Source organism: Sapajus apella, unplaced genomic scaffold (genome assembly GCF_009761245.1).
Source record: "Sapajus apella isolate SASKATOON/1434 unplaced genomic scaffold, GSC_monkey_1.0 scaffold18, whole genome shotgun sequence".
Classification (NCBI taxonomy): domain Eukaryota; kingdom Metazoa; phylum Chordata; class Mammalia; order Primates; family Cebidae; genus Sapajus; species Sapajus apella.
Genome location: NW_022436958.1, coordinates 17,672,316 through 17,692,790, shown reverse-complemented (window position 1 = coordinate 17,692,790; position 20,475 = coordinate 17,672,316). Strand labels below are relative to the sequence as shown.

Below are 20,475 nucleotides of genomic sequence, written 5' to 3'. Positions count from 1 at the left end.
CAAAGGTACTTTTCACTTTCCTATTAAATAAGACGTATTTTACCCAAAGTCAATGGCCATGTCTATGTCCTTCAGAAATACTCCTGTTGATATAAATATTTCCTACATAGTGTATAAATGTTATGATTACTTTGGCTAAAAGGAGTCTAGGCATGCCTGGGCCAGGGGCACAGCAGTTTACGGTTTCAACATATGGGCTCAAAAGTCTGACAAACCAGCTGTGAGTCCTTTCTTCCCTCTTACTAGAGGTCTGTAACCTTGGGGAATTTAATTAACCTTTCCATAGTCCAGTTTCTCATACATAAATGAGTACAATAATAGGACCTTCTTTTAATGCTGCTTTTGAAATTACAGAAAATGCTTGTAAAGCACCTAGCATAGTAAACTCAATAATTCTTTGCTATTTATTTTAATAAATGATTATTACAATATAATTATTTATTAAAATACATTATAATATTGATAATTTATTGTTATTCCTGACATTACTATGCCTGTGTAGAAGAGCAAATGGGTCAGAGTGAATTGTAGATAAGAGTATGAAAGAGAAAAGCAAATATCAGAGCTCAAAATTTTATAAGGCCTATTATTTTTGTAAGCTGTATACAGAACTGATTGAAAATTATCTGGGACATACATGCCCTTAATCCAAATTAATCAAGTTGATATATTCCACTTTTTTAAGATTACAAGTATTATAATCTGAACATTCCAGTGGTTATAAGAATATATTAAGGGCTATTCCAATACTGACAATGCACTGTAATCAATCATACCCTTCTACCTATCCTGAAAAGGATGAAGCCATACATTTTAAAAATATGCTTTTAGTTTTACTGCTTTAATTCACCAGTCTTTAGTTTTTCCATCTGTAAACACGGGAATTCTCCCCCAAAGCATCAAAGATTAATCAGACAAAATCAGCAAACATTTCCTCTTTAATAAATGGATGCATGGCTATAAGGAAGAGATAATTTTAAAAGCAAAAAAGGAAAAGGCTGACACAATAGCCTACTGTCAAACATGCAAGAGAGCAAGGCCACCTGTCTCCCTGGATTTATGAGAAGAAGCTTTAGCCTCCCTGGCAGCACCAAGAAAAATGTAGAGATTTTGAACTGAAATCATTGGTCAGCAATTCTACTCATTTTCTTGATATTCCCCAATTCAGAGCAGTATTGGGGAGGTATGAGGAACAAAAGTAAGTAAGAGTAACTGCAAACCTTAAAATGCCAGAGAAGGTAGTGACTGTCTTACTAATTATCTGCAAGCAGAATGATCACTAGTAAATATTTTCCAGGCTAAGATTTACACATCCTACTGGCTAAGGAGATCTGGAGAGTGTAGAGTGTCTCTGAGAATAAAGACAAAACATTGAGTTTTCAGAATGTGTATCTCCACACTGGTATCCAAATGGAAACACAATACTTGAATTCCAATGAAAACTAGCATTTACTAATGACAGAATTATATTGTGAACTTATACTAAAACAACCAAAGCTTGTTCCATTGGTTGTAAAAGTTCTGGAAGACATCTTTACCCTCTCTTTGCCTTAGTTCCTCATATGTAAAATAATAATAATAATGCCAACTTTACAGATTTTTAATGAGAATTTACTAATGTAGCACTTGTAAATAATTTACAATAGTTGATACTTAAAAGTATTACTGTGTTATTATTGACTAATGTATGCATCTTTTTCTATAAAATCAGAAATTCTTTCTCTGTCATTTTTCCCCTTTTTCAAGTACATTTCATTTCATTTTCTATGCATATGTCATATGTTTAAGGTTCAGAATAAGACAAAGAAAGGTAGGTTTCCTTGCCTTCTAGAATATCATGGGAAGTTAATATTGAGTATTAACTTGATTGGATTAAAGGATGCAAGATTTTGTTCCTGGGTGCGTCTGTGAGGGTGTTGCCAAATGAGATTAACATTTGAGTCAGTGGACTAGGAAAGGCAGACCCACCCTCAATTTGGATGGGCACCATCTAATCAGCTGCCATCAGGCTATGATAAAGCAGGCAAAGGAAAGTGGAGTACTAGACTGGCTAAGTCTTTTGGCCTTCATCTTCTGTAATGGATGCTTCCTGCCCTCGAACACTGAACACCAAGTTCTTCAGCTTTTGGACTCTTAGATTTACACCAATGGTTTGCCAGGGGCTGTTGAAACTTCAACCACAGATTGAAGGCTGCACTGTCACCTTTCCTACTTTTGAGGTTTTGGGACTTGGACTGGTTTTCTTGCTCCTCGGCTTGCAGACGATCTATTGTGGGAATTCGCCTTGTGATTGTGTCAGTCAATACTCCTTAATAAACTCCCCTTTATTTATACATCTATCCTATTAGTTCTGTCCCTCTAGAGAGCCCCAACTAATACATATCATAACATTATGTCCCTTTTGCCCTCTGTGATAAGAAACCGCTGGAGTTTCTAAGCAGATCCCTTCCCATTATGTCATCTCTGTAGGACCATTTCTCATCTCAAACCAAATAGTATCTATAGACTAACCAAAAGCTAGATAATAAAGTAGTTGGTTTTCTATAGGCTTATTTTCTTAAAGCTAGAAACATATAATCATTCATTTTGGACTGGTATGATTTTAAAAATCATGATTCATATTCATTTCATATTACATATTGCAACTGAGGCCCAGAGAGATTAATCTACTTGCCTGAGAATATAGGCCATAAGTTGGGGAGCCAGGACAGGGATTCACTATGTCATAATGCCCATACAAACCTACCACATGCCCTCAAATTTCCACAAAGTCTTTGCAGATGCACTGTGGCATCACTGGCCTTTTTAAATACCTATACTCTCAAATACCTATTCTAACTCTGCCAGAATGGGAGTGGCAGCACTTAGTATTCCATACCACTTATGAATTTGAAATGTCTTTGGTGCACTTTAATTCCAGGTGGCATCAGAGTGGCACAAAAGGGTTAATATCATCCCCTAACAAGTACTTACCTTACCCAAGAGCAGTCCTTTAGAAGAACAGAAAAACAAATCATGTTCATGGGTCTGTATCTAATATTGGAATAGGTCTACATCCTCCCATAAAGTCCCTGAAATCATTTCCTTTTTACAGCATGATTCAATAATTGATGTGTAAAATGAAAATACTGACTCTGTAATAAATATTCCATTATAGTCCATAAACTTCATCTTTAAAAAGGAGATGATAATGTAATCCATTTTAGAAAAATCTCCATTAAAGTGACTCTTTTATTTTTTAAGTTTGTTATTTAGAGTTCAATTATGTAGCCAACTTCCTACTGAACAGTTCCTTTCAGAGGCCTAACAGGCATTTCAAATTCAACATGTCCAAAATAAACTCAATGTCTACCCTCAAATCATCTCCTACATTCTTCTTTCTCTCAGGAGACTGGATCAAACAAAGTCCTGCAAAAATCCAGAGACCTGACCTTGAAACTCGCTTCTCCTACATCTGCCAGTATCAAGCAAGTATCCAGCTCTTTTACTCTCATATCTTAAATGCCTCTTGATGTTTCCTGCTTCTCTCATACCTCATTTAGCACTATTTTGCTCTAAGCAGGCATCATTTCCTACACAGAATACATGGAATACTGCCACAGCCTCCTACCCAGACCCTCTGGAGAGAACAGCTCTTCTGCAGTCCATTCTCTAAATTGTATCCACAGCAATCTTTCTGTGACACAAGTCCGATCCTGTTTGTTTTGATTTTTAAGTCCATTCAGTGACTTCCCACTTCTAAAATCCATTCAGTATATATTATTCATTCATTTAGTTACCCATATAATGAAAAAGACACATCAAACCCATATCCAAGTCTAGGACTGTAATAATACTCTACATTAGTCAAAATGTTCACCCCCACCTCATACCCCAATCTCCTCCACACAATACAGACAACCTTGTAATTCCCATATTCATAATAAACCTTGCTTGGGTTTTGTAGTTTTATTGTATCTCTTTATATTCTTAAATTCTATTATTTTTTAAAATTTTAGTTATTTTAGCATTTTAAACGTTATTATACTATATATAATCTTTGAATGATATAACTTTTTTCCTTTTTACAATTTTATTCTGGATTCAGGGGTATATGTACAAGTCTGTTACCTGGATATATTGTGTGATGCTCAGGTTTGAGGTACAAATTATCCCGTCACCCAGGATGTGAACATAGTACCCAATAGGTACTTTTTGTACATAATTTGCTATTATATGTTCAAGATTCAATCATGATGAAAGTCTCTGAAGTTCATTCATTTTAACCACTATATAAGATTTCCTTCTACTGATATACTAACATTTATTCATCAAGTTTTCCACTAATAGATTGATCAGCCATTTTCAGGCTTTATTTGTATGAATAGTAGTGCTATGGACATTTTGTTTATGTAGAAATTTTCTTGGGTATATGACTGTAAGTGCTGAATTATATATCAATGTTTGGATTTCAGAGATAATGCCCAATTAGATATTGATATTATCAGCCATTTTTAGTTTTTACCAACTACATATAAGTGATACATCACTTTATCCCAATCTGCATTTTGTCAAGTACAGCTGCTGTTAATTATATCTTCACAAGTTTATTTCCCATAAGCCTTTCATTTTCTATGAAGTATCACCTCATTTCTGTTGCCCACATTTTTCTATTGGGTAATTTGGGCTTCTCTTATTATAAAAAAATTTTATATATACTTGATATATGCAAAGTTATTTATATATACTTAATAATGTGTCAATTGTGTTTTCTTTAAATATATTCTACAATTTTTAACTTCTCTTTTTACCTTCCTTAAGGTACATTTGAATGAACTAACATTCTCAAGTTTAATATAGTCAAATTTATCAATATTTTTTGTGGTAATTTTTTATTTTTTAAGAATTTTTTATTCCAATGTCTTATAGCTGTCTAAATATTTTTCTGCAAAAGTTTTAGTTTTGGTTTTGACATTTTAAGTCCTAAACCCAAACGTTTCGACATGAGTTAGGCATCCAATTTTATCTCTTTCCACATGGATTACCATTTTATTCTCAGTTCCACTTATTGAACAGCCTCTCTTTTCCCATTGATCCGCAGTGCCTCTCTTGTCATATATTGAAGGTTTGAAACATATGTGGTTTGACATCCGGAGGCTAATTCTTTTCCTTCAGACAACTTGTCTCCCCCTGTGCTTCTCTGTTCCAATTATATAGCCTTAATTACTCTACACTTGAAGAGCTGTTACTTGTGAAATCCCCACTCCATATTTTTCTCCAGTAACCTGGGTTTACTGGAATCTTTATGATTTCTTTAAAATTTTAGGTTTTTTTGTTTTTGTTTTTTGCTTTTTACTAGTTATTTCCTACTCTAAGCTTGTAAACCTCAATTTTAATGTTACAGCCCTTCTGAAGTTTCTTTTTTTTTTTCTTTTTTGAGATGGAGTCTCACTATATTGCCCATGCTGGACTCAAACTCCTGAACTCAAGCAATCCTTAACCTCAGCTTTCTGAGTACCTGGAATTACAGGTACAAACTACCATGCCTGGCTTGAGAAGTTTTATCTAAAACTCTAGATCCGAGTTCCTCTTCTTCTTCCTGATGCTAATATCAATTTTGTTTTGTAATCATTTCTAACATTTTACATTTTTAGTTAAATATATATTCAGTCATTCATTACATAATTAAAGACTTGAACATAAAACCCAAAACTGTAATAACCCTGGAAGACAACTTGATTAACACCATTCAGGACAGAGCACACACTAAGATTTCATGATGAAGATACCAAAAGCAATTGCGACAAGCAAAAACTGACAAATTGGACCTAATTAAACTAAAAACCTCTGCACAGCAAAATAAACTAACAACGGAGTAAACAGACAACCTACAGAATGGGAGAAAATTTTTGCAATCTATGCATCTGACAAAAGTCTAATACCCAGCATCTATAAGGAACTTAACCAAATTTACAAGATAAAAACCATTAAAAAGTGGGCAAAGGACATGAACAGACACTTCTCAAAAGAAGACATACATGCAGCCAATAATCATAAGAAAAAAAGCTTAACATCACTGATCATTATTTTAAAATATTATAGGGCCACCATTATATATGCAAGCAGTTGTTGACAAAAAAAATCATTATATGGCACATGACTACACACAGACACAGACACACACACACACACATGAGTCACATAAATATATATAGAAAAAGAAAAATGCTTACTATATATTTGACTTTAAGCTCCATGGCAGGTGGGAGCCTTGTTCCTTTATGTCCCAAACATCAGGGACCTCAGTTATAACCCCAGGATTTGCATACAGTAACAACTTACTAAGTAATTAATTGATGAGTGAATTAATGAATGAAAATATCTCAAAAATTGATAGTATATGCTAACATTGGGTCCTTAGGAATTTTTTTTTAATTTAGACATATAAAGGATCTTAGAAGCTGTCTACTCCAAAACCTTTGCTTTTATAATGGAGATGCACAAGCTCAGAAGAATCTTTTTTTAACTTAAATAAAGCCTGTTTTTAGCAGACTTCAAACATCAAAATTTCAGTTAGGTACACTTTGCACAGCATCATCTGCTTACAAATAAAATATTTTGAATACATGGTGCAAATTCTGAAAGTAAAATTCTGAAGTAATGTCACAACTGAAAATGAAATTAAAACCCTCAAGTCTATTTTCCATTTATTCAAGACAAATAATATCAATGTAAAACTAAACTAGTACAATGGACTGAATGCTTATGTCTCAGCAAAATTCATATACTGAAATCTTAACTTCAGAGTGATGATATTAGGAGTTGGGGCCTTTGTAGGGGGTGATTTTGTCATGAAGACGGAACCCTCAGGAATAGAATTAGTGCCCTTATAAAGTATGCCCCAGAGAGGTTCCTCAACTATTCTGCCATGTGAGGTTAATAGGAAGACAGCGGTTTATAAGGAACAGGCCCTTATCAGACATTGTATCTGTTAGCACCTTGATCTTAGAATCCCCAGCCCCCAAAATTGTAAGAAATAAATTTCTGTTCTTTGTTAGCCACCAAGTCTATATTTTTTAACAACACGAAAGAACTAAAATAATAAGTCTTGTAAGCAAGGAGAACAATAGTTTAGTTTTACAATTTAAGTAAAAAGAAAAGTTATTACTTTTGCCTTCCATTGTTAAATTTCACATTTTGAGATTTAAGACCTAAGGAGCATTAAGGACATAAATCAGCAAAACTATAACTTTTTGTTACATGCAGAAAAGGCTATCAAAGTTTTGCTGAATCGGATTATAACATTTTTTTGTGGCCAACCTAGATGGTTTCCTTCAACAAATGACAGAATGATCATTCCAAACTGATGTAATCCATCAGAAACACTTTTTACTTTCAGCCAAGCATCAACTCAACTGATTCTGACAAAGAAGCTGAGACGGCTGATGAATTCTGGGGTTTTAATTGAAGATCAGCAAATCATTCCCCATGTTCATTTGTTAAAAACTGGTGGACTCATAATGTTTCCCTCTCAGAATAATTGTAGTGTCAAGGCATTAAAAACAAACAAACAACAACAAAAAAAATGCAAGCCACTTAAGCGGGTCTAGAATCAGTCACTTCCAAAGTATTTTTTAAAATTATTTGTATTAGTCAAAAACTAAAATGAAAGATTTATTTTTTCTAAAAAGAAAGCTATTCAGAATTTCTCCAATTGAACAAGAGTATTTTTGCAATCTAAAGCAAACTCAACATATCTAAAGTACTCTTTGAACAAAAATTGAATTTTGGAAATGCTCTTCTGTTTTCCTAAACTTCATATAATCTGATAGTGTTAATGCAATTCTGCTTATTATTTTGTTTAATAATCTTGAAAGTATCTATAACATTAAAAGCAGATCACATTCATTAAATAAATGAAAATCTCACCTTGATAATTTAGATTCACTTTTTCAAAAAGTACAAACATTTCATCAAACTTCAGTTGAAGTTTGCCTGTTGTCAGATTTATGAAGAAAACTTATGCCAGAGAATATGTTAGTTCAATGAGAATAAAACTAATTTTGAGTACTCTTACACTTTAAAAGTATTCCATTTTCTAGGAATATTTTAGAAATATATTTATAGATCTTGAAGTCAACAAAAATGAAAGCATACAGAAAACTGGAATAGCTTCGCAGAAAACAAATCTCTATGCCTTTACTTGATAAATAACCATTCATACACATTACTATGTTTATATTCATATTTAGTCTTTGAAACTGGTCCCTCAAGAGGAAAATACTGAATTAAAGTAATTTTGTAGTAGACTTGAAATTATCTTTTCACTTAGCATATAGCCAGCAATCTGGTGAATCTGAATACCACCATGTATTTTGTTTTAAAAATTGGTTGTTTTATTTCAACTGTTTTGGAAGTCTTCAGTGGTATCATTCATGCACAGTTCGTTTGCTACAATCGCCACCTGTCTCACTTCAGCATTTTTTCTGTTTTATGTTATGTGCTTGGTCTTTAAAGGCTTTTGGCTTCTCGGAGCCTAGATTTAAAATGCTGCCCAGTTTGAATGTTCACTAAACTGTGCTTTTCATATAGTCATAGAACACTGGACTTTATTAGGTTGAATGGTATCTTAGAGGTTAGCAAACGCTTCTCATTTCTTCCAAGAAGGCACCAAAGACCAAGAAAGGTAAAGTAACTTCTCCATGGTTAAATGTGTATTAATAGTGCTGCTATATATTCTTCTAACTCACTAAGGCAAAACTCTTCTGATTCTGAAGTTTCTTATTTTGTCAAGTCACCACTCTTCTCATCTCTATAAAAACAATATTTGCTTCATGAGCACTTACCCCTCAATGCAGGCAGCAGAGATCGCTCCTTCTTCTCATCACATTTGTTACATTCACTGAAGTACAGCAGTAAGAAGACATCAACAAGAACCCACATCAGTGAAGTGGCTAGAACCACCTTGCAGTAAACAAATCTCCTCATGTCTTTCCTTGATTTTTAGTTAACACACAGATTGAAGACAAATGCTACTGTGATAAATCCAAGCCACACAGGTGAACTCCAAGAATAAAGCAGGATGCATTCCACTGCATTAAAAAAGAGAAGAAAATTTCATTAATTGTACACATTTGCATAAAGAACATATAATATGAAATGTATGACTTAATGGATGTTCTCAAATACATCAGCACTTAAGCCTTCAAATCCAAAATTAAAAGCCTAAATAAATGAAAGTTAAAAGTAAGCTAGTTGACTAACATTTCAATACCTAATACTAGATCTGCCACTTTTCTACTAGGCCCTTGACAAACTATTTGATTTCTTCAAGTTGTATTGTAATTACCTTAAAGTCTTATCATGATATTCTTTATAGCATCAGGCTGTCAAATAGTGCAATTCTGACTTTAGTCTAATTCAGTACTTCTGACTAGCCAATAATACTGAAATGGAAATCATCTGGGATACAATATATTATAGTGAGTAAGATCTGGCCTTTATAGACAGACACGTCTGGGTCTACACATTTCCTAGGAATGGAAGACTTTCTAAGCCATAGTTTCCTCATATGTGTAATGAGGACAGAAGTGCCAAACCTAAATCTCATTTGTTATGAGGATTACATAAGATGATACTTATAAAGCATCTCGCAGAACAGATAATTATTAAAATATAAAACAGAGCTGAGCATGGTGGCTCACGCCTATAATCCCAGTACTTTGGGAGGCCAAGGCAGGTGGATCACATGAGGTCAGTAATTCGAGATCAGCCTGGCCAACATGGTGAAACCTCTCCCTACTAAAATTACAAAAATTAGCCAGGCATGGTGGCACACGCTGCAATCCCAGCTACACATGAGGCTGAGGCAGGAGAATCACTTGAAACTGGGAGGTGAAAGTTGCATTCAGCCAAGATCACACCATTGCACTCCAGCCTGGGTGACAAGAGTGACACTCTGTCTCAAAAAAAATAAATAAATAAAAATAAAATAAATAAATATATATAAAAGAAAAAATTGTCCTTCAATTCTCAAGTAGAGCAATTACAAGACACAAATCAAATATTACTTAGCCTCCAAAATCCCACCTGATCTGCATAGAAAATATCCACAATAGATGTGTATTTAAAATAGATAGCAAGCATCCAAATAATTTATCAGAGGAGTAAATCATATTAATATAAATGATTTACAATTATTGGAGCAAGAATTCTAAAGGGTATAGATATGTACATAATTATTAAGAGATATTCAAAGTACAGAATTAATACATTATACATATTTGTTTTATTTATACTACTACATTTGTTTAACTGGTTAATCAATTTATATGTATAAAGTAACTAAATCAGATGAAACATAATCTGACACCATTTGTTACATTTCAAATAACATCAAGTAAAATATAAACTTATTGATGACAATTAGATAAGTGACAAAGTTTTGACAGAGCTATCTGGGGTGAACAGAATTAAGTACAAAGACACTTGAAATACTTCATAAACGTTTGTCTCAAAAGAATAACATCAAAGTATAATTTGCTGAGCACAAGCTCTTTAAATTAACAGAAGCTGACAGCACAAAAAAGCAAAAGAAATTCTGTTGCCTGTTATAACCAACCTAAACTAGCAAAAAATTCAAAATTCACATGAAATGTCAGTTAAAAAATAATTGTTGTAACAGATTTTATTTTAGTAACAAAGTTACATTTACATTTACTCAATATATATATTAAAAATGGAGAGATATATGTAAATCTAAACACGGATTCCATGACATTTGGGTTTTTTTTTTCTTAGAAAAAAGTGACATGTTATTATATACTTTGTTTCATTTCAACTTTAATTTTCTATAAAAATGATAGCTAAATATTGGAAATCAGCCTGTAAACCTGATAATAAGGGATTAATTCTCCCATATTTATTTCCTGTTACTGTGTCCACACATTTCTAAATTTGAGATATGAAACAATTTAAGCTATCAAATTTTCTGTTTTAGAGCCAAAGATAGGGTATTTTCAGTTTATTGTAGAAAACAATCCCATACAGAAGTACATATAACACTGATGGTCACTACCTGGCTATCCCCAAGTTTAGAAGGAGTACCTTATACATAAATGATCCTGGAAGATGTAGACAGCACCATCCCTGGCTCTGTCATCAAACAAAGGGATGACTTTAGGTAGGTATCTTGCTACTCAGTGTTTCATTTGCTTATATTTCTTGCCCCATCCATCTCACAAAATATTGTGAGTCTTAAGCAGGATAAAGAATTTAAAAAATTGTTTAAGAAAAATGAAGAATATTATAATAGAAAATCTGAAATCACTTAGTATTAATTAAACATTAAAATGTCTAAGATAAGTCATTTTCTAATAAGAGCCTAACAGTTGAGGTTATTGAGAATTTAATTTAAACTTTAGTTATAATAAACAGTCAAAATTACATATTATTGCCACTCAAGCAATATTCAAATTATCCTAATTTCATAGCCTGCTAGCGCTACATATTAAGACATTAGCATGGAAAAACGTCTAACTATAATATTTCATGTGATAAACTAAGTTGCTGTTTCAACTTCTTATCTAATTATGAAACAGATTCTCCTTATACTTTTTAGGTTTTTAAATTTTACCTATATCTTGAAGACAGGCTAAACTTTATCCTTCACAGAAATCTAATCCCCTGGTACTTATAAAATAATAATCTCATATATTGTATTTCAACATTCCTCTTCAGAGAAGAAAACTGAGCAGAAAAATGGGACTTTAAACACAGAATAGGAATCAACATAAGCACAGTTGGTGGCCCAGGTTTATTTAAGAGAATCAGCATCTGTATTAAGTTTCTATTCCAGGAAACCCCTATTTATTTGTAAATACTGTTCTGTTTCTCAAACAGTCAGAAAATCCAAGTTCTGCAATATCCCCTGGCTTGCCAAGCCAATGTGGGGCATGACCAACTTGCATAAACTACAGCCTTTTCTATCTAATACTATTACCCTTTTCCTAATTGTTTTGAAAACATTAAGTAATGATATCAGCAAGACTGTCTATATTATAGGGTTTTTCCTTGAAAATACGTACCATATTTCCTATCTTTATTAGAAATTGTTTTAAATATAATAAATAAAATCTAGATAAAGTTTAAGGTTTTCCTAACTATGTTGGTAAATTAAGAAGAAAAAATGTTTGGTTTTCGCTTTGATTTTTTATTTGTTGTTGTTTTTTAATTAGAAGGTTATTACTTAGGGAATTTACCAGCTATTTGACATATATTTAATCTGTACTCATAAACATTCTTTTGTAGAAAATTGTGTAATTTGAGCAAGTTTTTCAGTCTATTTATGAGGCTAAACTTGAGGTTGCCAGTGGATCCTGAAAATGAGTGTTTAAGGCTGCTGGTAGTGCTTCCAGAAGTTTCAGGCTCTCAGCATACTTTAAATGTTTTAAATAGTTATGCAGGAGCTTCTGTGAGCTAATGACCAAATAATTTTGTAGTTTGGTTTATGTGCTGATAAATGTAGTAAGCATTGAAAAAAATACCACAAATTAGCTTCAGATCTAACTAATAAGAAAACAGATATTTGCATGAATAAAGATAAAAAATTGGCCAGGTATGGTGGCTCACACCTATAATCTCAGTACTTTGGGAAGCTGAGAGCAGTGGATCATCTGATGTCAGGAGTTCAGGACCAGCCTGGCCAATATGGTGAAACACCATTTCTACTAAAAATACAAAAATTAGCTGGGTGTGGTGGCAGACGTAATCCCAACTACTGGAGAGGCTGACACAGGAAACTCGCTTGAATCTGGAGGGTGGGGGCTGCAGTGAGCTGAGATCATGCCCCTGCACTACAGCCTGGGTGAAAGAGTGAGACTCTGTCTCAAAGAAAAAAAAGATAAAAATTAACTTAAACCCAAGATATCCACTCACAGCCTAATCCAGTGTTTGCTGTAATAACCACGTAACACTAAAAGATAAACTAAGAGACAAGCCAACAAATATAATGCTAAATAAATGCCTTTTACTAAAAGGTGGTAGAAGAGAAGCAATAAACAAAACTAAAACAAACAAACAAAAAATGCCCTCACTTGCATATAAACTAAGGGAAAAGAGAATATTGATAACACAAAATTCAACTCTTAGGAGAACCTAACATAGGCTATAAAAGAAAACATTTCAGAGTTACACTGTCATGATTTGAGTCCAGGTTGCAACACTCATTAATTATGTACCTTGATTCAAGTTCCTTAAATGTTTAATGCCTTGGTTTTCCTATTCATAAAATGTGAATGGTGGTAGCTACCTTGTAAGGCTAGGATGAGCACAGGGATGTAACATGTAACCTCTTATAACAGTGCCTGGACTGTAATAAGAACTCAATATACATTCATTAGTAGTAGTAGTAGTAACACATATTGTTATCATCAAAACATCATTCAAAGAGCCAGAAAAAATAATGAGGATTCTCCTTGCCCACCCTTGCAGAAGCACTGCATGTTCAGTGTGTAGGTGTTCAGGGGATTGGAGAACAAGAGCACCACAGGACGAACTATTTTAGATGCAGTTTCTAATGTGGTATGAGTTATACAAGGTTTTACAATAGTGAAAACTCATTGTGCACTTAAATTTGGTGCATTTCACTCTCTGTAAATTGTACCTCCCTTTTAAAGGAAAAATAGGATAAAATGACTATGTAGGTATCACATAATTCCCTAATATCATCAACTTTTGATTAATTAAATAAATTAGAGTCACAAGTTCACCAGATAAAAGAGCTTCTACTTAATGCCTTTCTGATCTCATTTCCTACTGTTGACACCAGTCACCTAGGTATCCTGGCTGTTCCTTAAATATTCAAATTAGTAGCTTGCCTCAGGGCATGTACACTTATGCTTTCTCTGCCCAGTAATATGTTCATGGCTCCCTGCATTTGTTTCCTTCAGATCTTCCTTCCTGCTCAAATGTCACATCACAAAGAACCTTCTTTTCAGCCTATACAAAACAGCACACACACCTTAGTCGTTCTCTATCATCTCGCCCCACTTAATTTTCCTTCTTAGCAATTATCATCCCCAGTTTATTGAAAAATTAATTCTTTGGTTTGTTTCTCATTTGATCCCTTTCTTAAATGGTAAGCTATATGAGAACAAGATTACAATTCTCTTACATATACCCTCTCTCACTCCAATATATTTAAATTTTAAAACTCCAGCATTTGTTGTTATGGGCTGAAATGCCATTGCCCTTCACATTGCAAAAATTCATGGATTCAAGTGCTAACGGCCAGTATCTTAGAATGGGACTATATTTGGAAATAGAGTATTTGAAAAGGTAATTAGACGAAATGAGGTGACATGGGTGGACTCTAATCTAATATGACTGGTATCTTTCAAGGAGGAGATTACGACACAGGAAAACCATGTGAAGATACAGAGAAGGCCACTATTTACCAACTACAAAAAGAGGCCTCAATAAAATCAATACTGCTGACATATTGTTGATTTTGGACTTCTAGCCTCCAGAACTGTGAGAGAAAATAAGTTTCTGTTGTTTAAAGCACCCAGTCTGTAGTATTCCTTATGGCAGCCCCTGTAAATTAATATACTGGCTAGTCAAATCCACTTTCTTATACTCCACTTCTACATGCAAACAGGTGAACACAGCTGCATGGAACTCCCAAATTATTCTACCTCTTTTCATTTTAAATCTATAAGCCCACACTGCAGTGGAGCCCAAATCAATCACCATCTTTCAGACAACTATTTTGCAGCTTATTAGACTTTTTCATACACTCATCTCTACATGTCTTTAACTTATGGCTGATCACTATGCATCTACATTTAACAGAGAAGATATAAACAATCAGAAGAGAATTTTGCATACTGCCATGTTAAATGTATCAGCTTGCTTCTTTATATTATTACCATACCAAATAAGTCCCCAAACAAGTCCAACTGTTACCATGGATGAACTGTCCCTTTAAAGAATGCAATACCCTCCACCCTCAATATTTAAGGATTTTACTCATGCACTTTTCTCTTCTATATTTGTTTATCTTCTCTAACAAGTCATTTTTACCAATATGCAAAGATGTTATATTAATAATAATATTTGAATAAACCAATTTCACCACACATCCCTCTTTAGGTACCCCCACATCCATCTGTTCACCCTTAATGTAAAACTTTTTAAAATAATTATGTATGTCTACATATTCCTTATCCTCCCATTCTCTCTTAAATTGTACAGGCTTTAGGTGCTGCCACTATGTGGAAACCTTATGTGATAAGGTTGTAGTCAAATCCAATGATCAATGTTTAATCATTATCTTACATAAATCATTAGCAGCATTTGGTATGGGTTGGCCAAAAACTGTATGCTCCTCTCTAGCAACTCATTTCTTTCACATTCCATATTTGATTATGCAGCAAATTCTGTTGGCTCTACTTTCAGATTTGAGCCACTTTTCACCAATTCCACCACTACAACTATAGCCAAGCAGCCACCAGGATTTTGAAATACTGCCTTAGATTCTTAAAAAAAAAAAAAACAGTTTTATTGAGACATAATTCATATATCTGATAACTCACTCATTTAAAGTATACAATGCAATATAGTCACACAGTTGTGTATCTATCAGCACATACAATCTTAGAGTATTTCCTTTCCTCAAAAAGTAAACCATTCCCCAATGCTAGAACCCTCAGTCCTACCATCATTTATAGCCATAGGTAACAACTAATCTGATTAATTATCTATGAGTTTTCCTATTTTGAACATTTCATATAAAATGAATCATACAATATATTGCCTTCATGACTGTCTTCTCTCACTTAGTACAATCTTTTCAAAGTTCATTCACATTGTAGCATATACAAGCACTTCATTTCTTTTTATTGCCAAATAATATTTTATTGTATAGCTATACACATTTTATTTATCCATTCATTAGTTAATACATATGTGTTGTTTCTACCTTTTGACTGTTATGAAAAATATAAACTGTGGACATTTATTTATAAATTTTCTGTAGACATGTTTTCATTGCTTTTGGGTATATACCTAGGAGTAAAATTGCTTGATCATATGCTATGCCTTAGCATCTTAAATGTACCCCCATTAAAATCTATTCTTCACAAAAAAGGCAGGTTGATCCTGTTAATATTTAAATGTAATCAGATCTCCTCCCTGTTCTGCTCATTATTGATCAACAGCTTCTATCACATTTAAAATAAATTTGAAATCCTATCCCTGGACTGCAACACAAGTATGGTTCAAAATTAAGAAGAGATGGTGGGAATAAGAATATTTATGGCTCTCTTTAATAAAGGTGCCAACATCACCATCCTACCTTGTTTCAGGTTACAGGGCTGCTGTTTCAGGCCAATCAGTCACCTCCAGCCATACCAGTGTGGCCCATGAAACTAAACTGGATCTTATTTGCTGGTTTCCAGACCATCTACAGTCTGGTAACATTGTATCATTTGTTGCAAAGGTCACCTAATAATAAAATGATAGTCAAGGTATTAGATTTTCCAAACTCGCCATTTGGCATTATTAATTCATTTATTTAGAGACAGAGACTCACTCTGTTGCCCAGGCTGGAATGCAGTGGTGTGATCTCAGCTCACTGCAACCTCTGCCTCCCTGTTGAAGCGATTCTTTTCCCTCAGCCTCCTGAGTAGCTGAGACTACAGATGCATGCCACCATGCCCAGCTAATTTTTGTATTTTTAATAAAGACATGGTTTCACCATATTAGCCACAATGGTCTTGAACTCCTGACCTTGTGATCTGCACGCCTCAGCCTCTCAAAGTGCTGGGATTACAGGCATGAGCCACCACGCCTGCCACATTTTATTATTTATTAGATTTTCCACACTCACTACTATTCAGTGTTTGGAATAACCACTTCAAAAACTTACTGGAAAAAAAAATATGTAATCAATCCTCTCATCTTCTCCTGGTTTACCTACTCTAAAGTAGCTGACTCACTGAATATGGCCTTCTCAAGAACAAGTTCATATTCCCTTAATCTCCTACTGAGTAATAATCAGGATGAAAAGGGCAGAAAATCATATAAGACTATTTTAATATATGGAATTCCACCTGACTGTGTCAGCCTGGTTGGTATGCCTTTAGGTGGCAGCCCAGACAAAAGCGAATCTAGGGTCCTCAAACTAAATTCTCAATCAGCCACCTGAATTCTCTTGTTGGACTGAAATAGTCCCAGATCATAAGAACACTAAGCACTTGACTGAGCATATACAATTGTCCCTTGGTATCCATGAGGTTTGGATGCAGGATTTCCATGGATGCCAAAATCCACAGATGCTCAAATCAAGTCCATTATATAAAATGGCATCGTATTTGTATATAACCTATGCATATATTCCTGTAGTCCTTAAAGTCACTTCTAGATTACTCATAACACTAATACAATGTAAGTGCTATGCAAATAGTTGTTATGCTATATTGTTTTTATTTGTAATTTTATTGTTGTATTTCTATTTTTATTGTGTTCTTTTGCAAATATTTGCAATCAAAGTTTACTTGAATCTGTGGATGCAGAAACTGCAGATCCAGAGGGCAACTCTACTTACTGCTAACTGAATCCCTATACAATGGTCTATGTGGGCAAACATGGGAGGTATAATGAGTCTCTGCATATTCTATAAAAATGTATTTGTTCCACTTGCCTTTTTCCATATGAAAACTCTGGGTTAGATTAATAGCAGATTGGGGAGAAGAATGGCGAAGTTATACTGAAATAGGGCACACAAAATTTCCTGGCTACAGATAAAGCAATAACTCTGACATCTGGGGAGGAAATGGCTTGTACATCAAGAGTTGTGAAGAAGAAGATGTGTTAATTAAGGCTCTCTTTGTCACCTAGATCCAAAATCGGAGGCTGGCAAAATAATCATATGGCCTGCCTGAGTGAAATAGCATCTGTTGCTGACCATCCAGCCTGCTGTTCCATTTGTCATCTCATCCAAGTGCTTTGAAACAGAAAAACTTATGTGGGCATGGCCAGTCCTAAACTGCCCTGCTGTGCCTGATGCCATAAATGACTGCTCCCAAAAAGATACCCCACCTCTCACCTAAAGAATCACAAGAACTTGCATAACATTGTTTCTATCTGGCTGTAGAATTTTCACTGGCTTCTTCTGATGTCTAAGCACTTTGGCTTATGCCATGTATACAATCCAGGCTGCAACTCTTCAATGACATGGGACATGCTTAATCAGCCCAATGTAATGATGATCCAAATAAAGCTTAATAAAAAATTCTGAACTGGACACTTGTGTTCCTTTGGGCTATATGTTTGTATGTGGTCAGAATGAGCCATGGACCATCTCTCCATGCAAATTCAGATTCTATTAAGCAAATCATCTATTGCAGTGATAACCAAAGATAAGCCAATCTATGTAAACTCCCTTGTATCAGTTGTGCTGGATAATACATTGTTCTGAGACTACTACAATTTGGTTTTATAGAATAAAACCTGTTGATATCCTTTTAGACTTCTTTAAAGTGACCGAGTCCAGGACCATGGGAAATATAAGTGAAGTCAAAACTACAGGTTGGTCTAATCCCGTTGCTAGAAGTTCTGTTAATAATAGCCTTATATAAATACTGTATGAGAAAACCTAAATGGATTTGACCCCAGCCTCTGTCATATTATTTAAGGTGTTCAATGGAGTGGGATACTCACATGAAAATTCACCAAAAGTCAACATGATGGAAGATCAAAGAGTGGATATCATTGAGAGACACTCCTCCCCTCTCATAAACTCCTAAATTTCTCGTTGGGGATGCCGAGAATGCAAAGCCCCAAACACTCCAGGCCACTTTTCATAACTGTGTTTGTAGTAAGGAATATTGAAAAACGACCAGCTTGGCCAATATGGTGAAACTTTGTCTCTGCTAAAAACGCAAAAATTAGCCAGGCATGGTGGCTGGTGCCTGTAATCGCAGCTACAGGAGAGGCTGATGCAGAGAATTGCTTGTACCTAGGAAGTGGAGTTTGCAATGAGCCAATAAAGTGCTGCCATTGCACTCAAGGCTGGGTGACAAGAGTAAGACTGTGTCTCATGAAAGAAAGAAAGAAAGAAAGAAAGAAAGAAAGAAAGAAAGAAAGAAAGAAAGAAAGAAAAGAGGGAAGGAAGGAAGGAAGGAAGGAGTGAGAGGAGAGAGAGAGAGAAAGAAAGAAAGAGAAAGAGAAAGAGAAAGAAAGAAAAGAAAAGAAAAGAAAAGAAAAGAAAAGAAAGAAAGAAAGAAAGAAAGAAAGAAAGAAAGAAAAGAAAAGAAAAGAAAAGAAAAGAAAGAAGGAGAGAGAGAAAGAGAAAGAGAGAAAGAAAGAAAGAGAGGGAAAGGAAGAAAGAAAGAGTGAGAGAAGGAGAGAGAGAGAAAGAGAGAAAGAGAAAGAGAGAGAGAAAGAGAGAAAGAGAGAAAGAGAGAGAGAGAAAGAGAGAAAGAGAAAGAGAAGAAAGAAAGAAAGAAAGAAAGAAAGAAAGAAAGAAAGAAAGAAAGAAAGAAAGAAAGAAAAAGAAAGAGAAGGGAAGGAAAAGAAAAGAAAGAAACAGACAGACAGAAAGGAAGATTTGTCAAAAACATAGGCTCCTGAATAACTTTTGGGCAAACAAACAAATTAAGGTAAAAATCAAAAATTCCTTGACACTAAGGAAAACAAAGATACAATGTTCCAGAATCTCTGGGACACAGCTAAAGCATTATTAAGAAGAAAGTTTATAGCACACATGAAAAAGTTTAAATGATCTCAAACTAACAACATAACATCACTCTTAAAGTAATGAGTAAAACAAGGGCAAACTTACTTCAAAGCAAGCAGAAGAAAATAAATAACCAGAAACAGAGCTAAAATGAACTAAATTAAGATGTGAAAAACCATAGAAAAGATCAATGAAGCCAAAAGTTAGTTATATGAAATAATAAATAAGATTAACAGACCACTAGTTAGAACAATAAAGAGAGAAAAGTAAAAAACACACAATCATAAGTGACAAAGGTGACATAATCACTGGTTCCACAGAAATACAAAAAACCCTCAGACACTATTATAAACAACTCTATTAACACAAACTAGAAAACAGAAGAAATGGATAAATTCCCAGGTGAGTTCCAAAATTGAATAAGTAATTTAAAAAAACCTACCAACCAAATAAAGCCCTGGATAAGAGATAACAGACAAATTCTATCAGATGTATAAAGAACTTGTGCCAATCTTACTGAATCTCTTCCCAAATATTGAGGGGGAAGAAATCCTCCCCAACTTATTCTATGGGGCCAGTATCATTATCATACCAAAACCTAAAAACAAACACAATGAAAAGAGAAAATATCAGGTCAATATCCCTGATAACCATAGATGTAAAAATCTTCATAGATGTAAAAACAACATACTAGCAAACTGAATCCAGCAGCACATCAAAAAGCTAATCTACCATGATCAAATAGGCTTTGTACC

At 34.3% G+C, this 20,475-nt stretch overlaps 1 protein-coding gene across 8 annotated transcripts in view; it reads right to left on the bottom strand.

Annotated features, from left to right (window-relative positions):
- GALNT13 (polypeptide N-acetylgalactosaminyltransferase 13) overlaps nucleotides 1-20,475 on the bottom strand; it is a 593,565-nt gene that overhangs the window by 513,347 nt on the left and 59,743 nt on the right. For 7 of the 8 annotated variants that reach the window (XM_032286428.1, XM_032286423.1, XM_032286422.1 and 4 more), the window contains one exon: nucleotides 8,826-9,071. In XM_032286428.1, coding sequence (XP_032142319.1) covers nucleotides 8,826-8,967 — 142 coding nt within the window. In that variant the 5' untranslated portion in view covers nucleotides 8,968-9,071. Of the gene's footprint in view, nucleotides 1-8,825; nucleotides 9,072-16,336; nucleotides 16,503-20,475 lie in introns of those variants that run through there. The other variant, XM_032286425.1, reaches the window with a different exon arrangement.